Raw genomic sequence first — 12,147 nt, forward strand, 5'->3', positions numbered from 1 at the left:
GTCTCCTCTCCTCTCTCTCTCTCTCTCTTGCGCTCGCGCTCGCCGAACCGCCACCGACTTCTCGTACATCAACTTCTCGACATTCAAGAACAAACGACCATTACTTACGCTCCCTCCCTCTTCCTCTCACCCTCTCTCTCTTCATCTCCCTATCTCTCAGACCGCATTTGATTATCTTTCGATTAGGGAGAGAGAAAGGAGAGAGGAATAGAGAGAGAGAGAGAGAGAGAGAGAGAGAGAAAGGACGAGACAAGCTCTCGGCTACTTACCATTAAAACTATCCCCCGCGTTGGAACTCGATCGGCGAAACGACCGGCAGCCCGACAAGCCAACTCGAAAGTCGATTAGCGCGTAATTAAGACATTAGCTAGAAACTTGCGGCTATTTAAATAGCTCGACGACCTTTCTTCTCTTCGTTACACCCCTCCTCGGTTTTCATATTTGACGCCACTTCCGTAATTGGCGAGCCAAGTCCAAGAGCTGAAAAAAAAGGATATCCGATCGAACGCTAGATCTCGATCCCCCTCCTTTCTTTCCTCGAAAAATTTTTTCCCCACGCGGAGCAACGAGCATCGAATTAAGGAAAGCAATTACGGATAATGGTCCCAACGGCACCCACCACCGTACAGAGAAGTCGGAGGGAAGAAAAAGGAAAGATAAGGATTGGGAGGAGAGAAAGACGAGAAGTTAGGAGAGAGAGAGAGAGAGAGGGAAGGTGGAGAAGGCAGAAGAGATACGGATGTACAGGATGGTCATTAAGCGGCTGCGCTTTCTCTCGTTCTTCGTCTTGCTCGCGTGTCCCCCTTCCACCTAACCGGTCCGCTCGTCTTTTTGGACATTAAACCGTTTCGCGTGCGGTAATTTTCCCTGGGTCATTTTTGCCGCTCTTCTTGCTCCGTCGTTAACTTCACTTACCTCTGTTTACCCCCTCCCCAATTCCCCCTTCTCTTCGTCCCGCTTACTTATATATCCCCTCCTTCCCTTCTCGATTTTATCCATCCTTTCCATCCTCGCTTCGACGAATCCGTTCAACGATTAACTTACCATCTCCTCTACTCTTCGATCGAATCTTTCCAAGTCCCTTCGTCACGAACGAACAATCTCGAATAACGACGACGAATGGAGCAATAATGGATGGAAGGAAGGGAATTATTATTATTATTATTATTATATTCAAAATATATTCAAAAGATTCGAAGAACTCGAGAAAGAGAGAGAGAGCGGCTTTCACGTGCAAAATACCATAAATATTTCAACCGTGATTATTCCCAACGAATATCTCGTTAACCTACATATTAATATTTAAATTGGCAGAGTGGTAAAGAAAAAACAAAAAAATTTCACTCGAAATTCAAAAGATAATATTTCCCCGTAAAATCTCTTTCTCTCTCTCTCTCTCTCATTCTCATCGATCTCTATATATACATATATATATATATATACACATCCCTGATCCCGAGGAATCAAAGATACCCTAGATACAAGGAAACGAGCGCGTTCGAACAGATCGCGTTCCTGGGTAAACATCTGCGAAATTGAACGCAGCAGAAATTCGTTTTTCCGAAAATTGTGTATGGGTGAGAGATGGGGAGAGGGCGTGAGCGTGTTTCTTGCAGCGAGAAAACGGCGATTGGTCGCGGGGAAGGGAGGGGGGGACGCGACCGAGAAAATTGAATTTCGCGATTCCGGTGGCCGATCCCGGTGGCGGGGGAAGGGGGGCAACGGAGAAATGGACGCGCGCTCGTGCGACACGAGGTGAGGGGGAGTGGGGAGGATGTTAAACAAGTGAGTCGCGTGTCCCGCGTGAGGCGACGACAGTTCGTTTGCGGCAACTCTCTCTCTCTCTCTCTCGCCCCCCCCCCTCCACCTCCGTTTCAACCGTGGCGCGCGCGGGTTCACGCATACGCGGGTGATCGGAGGCTTCGAGCATAACGTATCCAGATGTAACTCATCGCGCCGTAAAAGCCGATACCACGCCGTTTACCGTTCGCCCGTACGTTAACGTACGTCAATTAAAGGACGATCAAACCGACACGCGTTTCCGTAACACGCAACCGTGTGCTACGGCTATCGATTAGCTTTTCAACGGTGGCACGGTTGCTCTTGTAACCGAATATATCCGATTTTCCGATGTGCTTAAATGGGATGTTTTATCCCCCCCCCCTCCCCCGTTTAAACGGCCAATTGAAAACCGCCAACTGTCCCGTTTACACGAACGTTTCGATGGATAGTAAACTTTCGATCATCTTCGTATATCGAGAATGGATTTGTTGATTATCCAACTGTATCGATTTTTCACGATTCTCACAAATGACACATTTCTCCCAAAGATTCGATGGAGATTCTCGTGGAGAATTTCAACGCGGATCTCGTGCATCGTTTGAAACGAAACGCGGCCTAGAAAGCTCGACGGACGCGCGCTGATTGGCGAGTACGTGTCCGAACCGCAAAATCCAGGCCCGGTGTTCCGTTTTCGTGGTTCCGGTCTCCGGTCTCTTGAAACTCGGCTCACGCCACGGTGAAGATCGATCGAAGGCGATTCGCGGGAAGGCACAACGTCAGCGATACAAATTGCCCCTTGCCCTTCCCTCGCGATCTCCTCTCTTCGGCTTTGACCGTTTGGATGTCGGGGAGGGAGGAAGAAAGAGCTTGCTTTAAATTCTATTAAAGCAGAGTCCGGGAGGAAAACGATTATTATAGCCGTACGATATCGCGTACGTTAAGTCCTTAAGAAATATTCTCTTGGTGTAATATATTCCAAAAGGGGGGTTTATATCAAGGTGTACCCAGTTATCCGACAATTTCGTCCCCGTGGAAAATGGCGGTGGAAATTCTCCTCGAACGTACGTAACGAGAAGTATCGCCCCCCATTCTCGTGTTTAAATCTCTGAACGGTGTCCGAGTATTAAATGACCCGCTCCTCAACCGAAATCTTTACATCTATCCACTACCCGTAATACCCGTGATAACGGTATGTTCGAGCTAGTAAGACTGTTCCCCTTTGTTCGAAAGGATCAGCTCCTACTTTACGGGCAATTGATCAAAGTTTGGTCGAGGCTGCGATGACCTGTGCGCTTGGAAAGGGATGGAGAAGAAGGGGTGAGAGTAGAAATTATTACCGGGACGAAAGGGAGTCGAGTGAAATTTGCTTGGTCGAAAATAATTTCGAAACGAAATAATTAGTGGAAGCAGATTAATTAGTCGGGGAAATTATAGGCAAATCGATCGTATCTCTCGCGGAGGAAGCAGAATTCCTCCGTGAAGTCAACCGCCTCTCTCTCGGTTTCAAGGCGACTGCGGTTGAAAGGCGTCAGCTGCAACGAATTCTGAATCAGATTACCGCGACCCATGAAATTTCCTCAGCCCTTCGAATGCGCGAAACCTTTTCGCATTTCCGCGAGAAAATTACACGCATCCAACCCGTGATGACGTGTGATCCCGAGAATGCTTCATCGAAACCAACGAATAAATCGAAGATTCTCTCTCTCTCTCTCTCTTCGAGTAATCGATGGAGGAAACGCGGCGCGTTGTCAAAAAGGGGTGAAGCATAATTTGAATATTAGAGGTAAGAGGAGAAGAGAGACGAGTAGCAACGATGGAAACTAGTAACAGTGTAATTTCGGTGGCCCGCGGGTATTCGGATTAAAGCGAAGTCGAGGGTGAAAGAAAGGAAGAGAGAGAGAGAGAGAGATTAGATAAAGGGTTCCATCGACACCGGGTAGCATTCCAACTGGTCCTACGATAATTGAGATTAGGATACTTGGCCTTAAGCCTTTCGAGCCTCCAACTCGATCCTCCCGCCGATAAACGTTTATTATGAACTAGATTCTCAAGATCGGCGAGTATATCGTCCTTTTATCTCTTTCTCTCTATGGGCCAATCTACCCTTCAGGTTTCGAGATCGAGCCGGTAATTGCTCCTCGATTTCACACGGTTTTGGTTGTGACGCGATGTGTACATACGCGAAGGGAAAGGGCGATGAGAGAAGAAGGTGTGGAGAGAGAGAGAAGAAGGGAGGAGGGAAGGGAGCAATCAGTGACGAACTCTCGAGACTGTTCCGACTGATTGCAATTAAGAGGATACCAAACCGCCATCCACGTCGCAACTTGACCGTATTAGCATCCCCTATCGCGCATCTAACCCCTTAAAGGGGACGATTCTTGATCCACCGAGTTTATTCGAATTTTCTAAATTTTTGAAGAAGAAGAAAAAGAAGAAGAAAGGAGAAAGGAGAGGTGCACGTTGAGCGATGGAGGTTGCCGGAGAAAGTAATATCGTGGTGGTTGGAAATCCCTTTAACGGGGTTGGGATGGAATAATTTTCAGAGCTGAACGGACTTTGAGCCGTTGGTAATCCGGGTCGAAAGCGATCGGTCACGGAGGGCGAAAGAGATTCGCGTGCGCGTTTCATTAATTGAAAACGGGACCTAAAGGGGACACGTAAGTCGTCTTAGCCTCGGGGAAACCGACGGCGCAACATCGATTCGGGGTTAGCCTTTACGTTGAAATTAATCCAGGTGAGGCAAAGTTAGATCTGGCTCCGGCTAAGCCCGGCTTTTTGGTGACTTAGCCGGGCCGTATGACGTCCCAACCTCTGTCTTACTCCCCCTCTTTCCTTATTCCCTCGACACATCGAACGAAACTTATCCAACGACTTTTACCCTATCTTCTCTTTTTTCTCTCTCTCTCTCTTCGAATTTATCTCGATCGAAGGAAAATTTTTCTCGACGATTAAAAACGAATCGATCGATTCCACGTTCGTTTCGCGATTTTCAAAAAATTTTTCTATTCTCTCTCTCTCTCTTTTTTTTCAGCCGCGAAACGCGAAAGAATGTCGGGAGAGGGCGCTGTTAAGACCGATTAGCGATCTAAACTTCGATGAACTCCTCGAGTTGGGGATGTGCGATTTCCCCTGTTGGCTCTGGTCCCCGGGAATCCCCCCGTTAGAGATCCTCGTAGAGGATCGGATAGGTATAAGGTATAAGGAGCCGGTTTATCTTTAGTACCCCGCCACCCAGACGTTTCTTCGCGTGGAACTCGATTAAACTTCCATTGCAACTTTTACGAGACATTGTCGGGGACTTAGAGAAGAAGGAGGAAGGGGAGGTCTATGTACGATGAATACGCGTTCCCCATTTCCACTCCACGACAAGAAAGCACCCTCTGCTGAAAAAAACTGGTAATTGATTAAAAAATTGCCGCGGTACGGCAAGCGAGGGAGGACGAGAGGAGAGAAAAGCTGGCAAACTATCCGCGTGATTTAGGTGAATACCGCCGTCCTGAAACCCTGCGCGAGATATATATTTCCCCCCTCCCTCCTCTTCCTCCCTTGTTGGAACAACACCGCATCCCAACGCTGCAACTTTAACGAGAAATCCGTCCACGCTTTCGAAGAATATACGAGCCGTGACACCAACCGCCTCGAGTAAATCGCCCGATAATTGATCCGAGAAATTACACGTAACGACGCAATTATATATGTACACCATCCGTTCAAGCCAAGAGTGTACTCCTATACCTATTTTATTATTATTATTTTATATTATTATTTAACCTATACATTAGATTCTTTTCCTCTGAAGAAATCTGCAATCTATAAAATTATTCGCCATGTTTCCCTCTCGCTCAACCGCGCTACGTAGCTCCCTCTGGGAACAGCTCCCAGTGTATTATCGCGAGGATAGCAATAGGCGCGGCGCAACGTGTCGATAAAACATACAGGAATAGTAGCTGGAACGCGATAAGCGTGCTGCTCTCGCTCCCCCTGTGAACGCAACCTGTTTCGCAGGCTGCTGACGACGGCGGCCGATTTACCGGGGCACCGTTCACACTATTTCGAACGTTTCTCCCTCGCGTGCCGATCCACCCACGAAATAAACCGAAAGGCAAACGTCGTACGTTACGAAGGTTTAGGTTTAGGTTTAGCTTCGGAACTCGGGATTAAATCCCAAACTTTATCACCGCCCCGGCGAAATATACCTTCCCGCGCATAAGTAGATGGCGCGATCTATTTACGCGCGTATAAATACGCGCCTGTATTGTGCATAACATACGTGTGTATTGCGCATGCGTGAATGCAAGCACGTATACTGTACGCCGTCCGATTTTCATTTTCGCCTCGCGCTCAATCTCCACTCCCCTTTCTTTGCTTAAACTCGCTCGCTAAGAAAGTTTGAAGCGAGGGAGGGGAAGGTTTCCGGCAACCGGTTTTTCGTGCAAAAAGAGGGAGCTGCGACGCATATGGCCATATTTTCGCGAGAATTAAGAATTAAAAAGAAAGGGAAAAATAACCGTGGAGCGGTGCACCGTCCCACTTGAATCGTGCATTCGGGCCAACAGCTGGCCGACTCGAAAAGGGATACAGTTTTGTTAATTATCCGGCGAAAACAGCGGGCCGGCTCCCACGCTCCCTGCCCACTATCAACCGAAACGTCACCCCCTCCCCCGTGGGAAGCAAGAATCGAGCTGCAAGATTTCTCGTCTCTCCCCAGATTTCTTTTTTTCTTTTTTTCTCCAATATTCCTCGAATATTATTATTTATTATTATTAACTATTCTCGAGAAAAATTGTGTATTTGTTCGTTGAAGATTGAACGTATATAGTGAGTGGCTTGCTCCTCCTTGTCGCGAGATAAACGCGAGAGCTCCGTTGACTAATGCACCTTCCAGTCCGACCAGTTCCCTCTAATTTTTTAACGTGCAAACATTTTGAATCGAGTCCAGAGCCAACTGGAATCCGCGCAAAGGCGTTTGCAGAGGCTGTGCTTTCCTCGGACCTGTGTACGTGCACGGTTTACCGCGGCGTGTTGCCCCGTACCCCGAGAGGGTAAAAAGAAGAAAAAAAAAAAAAAAAAAAGAGAGAGAAAAAAGAAAAAAGGATGGAGTAAATAGCCAGAGAGATCCGAGTTGGAAAGCAGTTTCTCTCCTTTCATAACTCTGTCACGCGTACGATTAATTTCTTCGCTCTCGATTCGATTTCGCGTCTCTTTTCTTCTTTTTCTTTCCTTTTCCACCCTCGAATTTTAATATTCTACTAAATATTTACGCGTTTGTATAACCGTGAAAAAAAAAAGAGAGAGAGAGAGATGAAAGGAGAGTCCTTAATTGGGGTAATTCATTTAATCCGGTAAGTGGCACGAAGTTTGTTATCCAAGGGGACGGTACCCCGGATAAAGTACCATTTTAATTGAAGTTTTGAATCGGTGACGATAGTTCGATGACAATTAACACCGTAACGAATGGAACGAAATAAAACACGGACCCTTGTTTACGCTCCTCTGTCCTCGATAACCTATATTTTTCACCATCGTCCCCGATCGTAAATTTTCCTTTTTTATCCTCCCAACTCCAAATATATATATATATATATATACACTTTACTCGAATCCCTAAGAAGTCCTCCGTTTAAAATTTCATCGAATCCCGAACGAGATATTTTCGGCCTTCGAAAACGAGTGCAAGATGTTTCAGAAAAGATCAAGAGGGATAAGACGAAAATAAAACAGATTCCCCGGATATATCCGCCGTTTCATAACGAGGATCACGCGGTTTCACAATCATCCGTTCATTAACGTTTACACAGACGGATACATCACGATCCCCTCGTACGTAGTAACGAACAAAACTGGGGGGGGGGCTGTTATTACGAGGCCCGTTCCCATCGTTTAATTATGGCCGCGATAATTTTAAACAAATTACCGTTGTTCATTTGTCAATCCCCAGTCCCCTCGTAAATTTCATCGAGCGCCGACCCTGAAACGCCGCCGGAATTTGTTAATTACGTCGGCCGTTTAAACGTCGCGTCTCCCCCTCCCCCCATATTCTATCCATCCTGGTAACGTCATCCTACTAACTATTACTGCGAAATTACGCCTCTGTTCAAGGACAAGACGCTGGGATCGTGTTATCGCCCTTGATAGGGGTTGTGGTCGGGGCGTTGGTCACCCTGGTGCTCGTCATACTCGTGGTGGTGGTACGCGTGCGTCGGGAACGCGTGTCGAAGCCACGCCACGAAAAACCGGCGGAGCTGAGCGAGCTACCCCCGCAGCAGTACCCGCTGCAGAACCCTCAGCAAACCGTGGAAACGGACCCAGACGTTATTCCGAATAAATTTGGTAAGTTTCTCGACGTCGAAATCGATCCCCTTTGCTCTCGTTTCGTTTCCCTACCTTTTTGTCCATGGACAACGGGGCTTGTAGGTATCCTTGCTAATTTCGAAGCCCACAGCTTCTGGGGGACAAATATAATATATTATAGCAGGCTTAAGATCTCGGATTTAGCTTCGTCCTCGGTGGAGTAACTCGATTGGAATTTAAAAATTTCGGGGAAATTGGTAGTTATACTTGAAACCAGCAGGACCTGAAATCTCAGATCTTCGTTTTACCGACAATGTCCAAGGTGCGATCTACTAAAGATCTCCAAGCCCCTACTCCATTAATTTCACTATCCTTAGCATTTGCCTCCGGCGTCCCAAACAACGTGGAAACTCTCTCGGATCCCCTAATTTCGCTTTATCCTCGCTGGCGTTGTCCAGCGTGCGTTATAACAATAAGATCTCGATCCCTATTAATTTCGCCTTATCCTCAGAGATAGGAAGCCGATAGGAAGGAAAAATCTCAAATCTCCAGTTCGAAAACACAGCAGAAACACACACGGTATCAGAATCTAAAATCTCGAATCTTCGTTAATTTCAACTTCTTTCGCCCTCAACATTGTCCACTACGATCTCAACCCCTTCAGTATTGTCCAGCGTGCGATATAATATAAGAAGATTTATTTCACTTAGCTTTATCCTCAGCATTGCAGAATACACGTAGCTCGATAGGAATACAATAGAAATTAAAAATCTCAAATCTTTGTTTTCTTAGTTACTACACCGTTCGAAAACAGCAAGAAAACATAAATAGTATCAGAATCTAAAATCTCGAAAATTCGATAATTTCAACTTCTTTCGCCCTCAACATTGTCCACTACGATCTCAACCCCTTCAGTATTGTCCAGCGTGCGATATAATATAAGAAGATTTATTTCACTTAGCTTTATCCTCAGCATTGCAGAATACACGTAGCTCGATAGGAATACAATAGAAATTAAAAATCTCAAATCTTTGTTTTCTTAGTTACTACACCGTTCGAAAACAGCAAGAAAACATAAATAGTATCAGAATCTAAAATCTCGAAAATTCGATAATTTCAACTTCTTTCGCCCTCAACATTGTCCACTACGATCTCAACCCCTTCAGTATTGTCCAGCGTGCGATATAATATAAGAAGATTTATTTCACTTAGCTTTATCCTCAGCATTGCAGAATACACGTAGCTCGATAGGAATACAATAGAAATTAAAAATCTCAAATCTTTGTTTTCTTAGTTACTACACCGTTCGAAAACAGCAAGAAAACATAAATAGTATCAGAATCTAAAATCTCGAAAATTCGATAATTTCAACTTCTTTCGCCCTCAACATTGTCCACTACGATCTCAACCCCTTCAGTATTGTCCAGCGTGCGATATAATATAAGAAGATTTATTTCACTTAGCTTTATCCTCAGCATTGCAGAATACACGTAGCTCGATAGGAATACAATAGAAATTAAAAATCTCAAATCTTTGTTTTCTTAGTTACTACACCGTTCGAAAACAGCAAGAAAACATAAATAGTATCAGAATCTAAAATCTCGAAAATTCGATAATTTCAACTTCTTTCGCCCTCAACATTGTCCACTACGATCTCAACCCCTTCAGTATTGTCCAGCGTGCGATATAATACAATTAGATCTCGATCCCTATTAATTTCGCTACTCTTAGCCTCAGCATTGCACGTAGTTCGAAATAATAGGAAATAAAAATTCCAAAGCACTTCACAATACAATAAGCTTGATCTCAGGACCTAAAATTCTCAGATCTTCGTTAATTTCACTGTCCTTTCCCCTCTTCAATATTGTCCATATTTAACCCTTTCAACATTGTTCAACATGCGATAAGATCTCGATCCCTATTAATTTCACTACTCTTAGCCTTATCCTCAGCAGGGTACACGTAGCTCAATAGGAATTAAAAATCTCAAATCTCTATTTCATTCAGTACAATACTCCTCAACATTGTTCATTATGACTTCAACTCTTTCAACATTATCCATGCAATAAGATTTCAATCCCTATTAATTTCCTTATCCTCAACAGTACAGAGTACACATTGATAGAAATCCAATAGAAATTAAAAATCTCAAATCTCCATTTTGTTATAACAACATCGCAGAAAACAAATAGTATCAGAATCTAAAATCTCAAATCTTCTTTAATTTCATTGTTTTTTACCCTCAATATTGTTACGATCTCAACTCCTTCAGCATTGTCCAGCATGCGATATAATACAATAAAATCCCTATTAATTTCACTACTCTTAACCTTATTCTCAGCATTGCAGGATACACGTAACTCAATAGGAATTAAAAATCTCAAATCTCCATTTCATTCAGTACAATAACTTCGATTTCAAGATCTAAAATTCTCAGATTTTCGTTAATTTCACTGTCCTTTCCCCTCCTCAATATTGTCCATATTTAACCCTTTCAGCATTGTTCAACATGCGATAAGATCTCGATCCCTATTAATTTTACTACTCTTAGTCTTATCCTCAGCAGGGTACACGTAATAGGAATTAAAAATCTCAAATCTCTATTTCATTCAGTACAATAACTTCGATTTCAGGACTTAAAATTCTCAGATTTTCGTTAATTTCACCCTTTCCCCTCCTCAACATTATGACTTCAACTCTTTCAACATTGTCCTTATCCTCAGCATACAGAGTACACGATAAGAACCCAACAAATACTCGAATCGCCGCAGAGGGAAAAAACACTCGATATAAATTCAATCTCGAAACCTAAAATCTCAAATCTTCACTCCCAACACTGTCCAAGATTCCGCATGATCTCAAATCCCTACTCCATTAATTTCACTGTCGTTAGCATTTGCCTCGAAACCATTGCAAACAACGTACAACGCGTAAACTCTCCTCTCCAGATCCTCGCTTCACCCTCAACGTTATCCAGATAGATCGTGCACGATAATAATAAGATCTCGATCCCCCTCGTCCGATCGAAACATCGAAGGCATCGATTCTCAGAAAAAAGTGAAAAAGGAAAGAAAGAGACGGGACGTACCTGGCTTTCAGCGAGGAGAGGGGACGGTTTCGGGATCGGGGTCGGTGCAAAACGATCGATCGCCGGTCTGGATTTTGCTCGAATAATAGGCAGGAAACGTTCTCGCAACGCGCAGTTAATCTAATTGCGCTGGTTACGAGCACCGCCGCGATTTGTAATAGCTGCGTGTATATAGATTTTATTCAATTACCGCGGCTTACACGGGTGGCGGGCCGTGGCGCCGGCGGTATTTCATCCCCAACAAAAGAGATCGAGCCAACGCGCCAGATATTTTCCGAAAAACATTTTCCATTTGCATTGGGGAGCGCCATCGATTCGTTCGATTATGTGGAGGGGGGCCGCTCTTTTTAGATATGCCGTTGTATACGCTAAATTCCATTTTCCATCCCTCCTTCTTCTTCTTCCTCCTCCTCCCGACAAAAGAATCAGAAACTTCATTCGAAACTTCACCGCCTCGCAATTTTATCCATTATCGAGTCTATAAGTAATATTAAAAACATCGCAGGTATCGTTATTAAAGAACGTAAAATAATTTTCAATTAAGAACTATGCATCGTGTTGCGAGGCGATGCTATTTCGAAAAGAGAATGGATAGGGAGGAGAGAGAAAAAAAAAAAAGCCGCACACGGCTAATTGTCACCGTGGCGAGGTGGCTCGCTTTCCGCTTCGTAACGTTTCGAGCGAATCCCCGAAAGAATTGTTCCCCGGTCCGATGTTTCAGAGGGCAACCTAGCGGAAGTGAGCCCGCCGAGTTATCCAGGTGGATATCCCCCGGGACACTGGGTCACGCCCGGGCCTACGCCAAGCATAGACGAGCTCTGCCACAAATTCACGGGGAGGCCGACGGAGCTGAGGTTACCATCGAGGAGCACGTTGCCGAGTTTACAGAGCATGCCCGTGACGGGAGGAGCGATGATGGGCGGCGGTGGGCAGGGGATGGTGGCGGCGCAGGGTGGCCTCCCCCTAGGAGGAGGCCAAGGTGTCGT

General features: G+C 45.0%; 1 protein-coding gene across 1 annotated transcript in view; it reads left to right on the top strand.

Annotated features, from left to right (window-relative positions):
* The window catches only part of LOC102673310 (protein sidekick-like), a 64,800-nt gene that overhangs the window by 52,099 nt on the left and 554 nt on the right, over positions 1 to 12,147 (top strand). Inside the window, exons 11-12 of the mRNA XM_031510835.1 lie at positions 7,882 to 8,112; positions 11,883 to 12,147. Of these exons, the coding sequence (XP_031366695.1) occupies positions 7,882 to 8,112; positions 11,883 to 12,147 (496 nt within the window). The remainder of the gene's footprint in view (positions 1 to 7,881; positions 8,113 to 11,882) is intronic.

This window comes from Apis dorsata, unplaced genomic scaffold (genome assembly GCF_000469605.1).
Source record: "Apis dorsata unplaced genomic scaffold, Apis dorsata 1.3 scaffold_28, whole genome shotgun sequence".
In the NCBI taxonomy this organism is placed as follows: domain Eukaryota; kingdom Metazoa; phylum Arthropoda; class Insecta; order Hymenoptera; family Apidae; genus Apis; species Apis dorsata.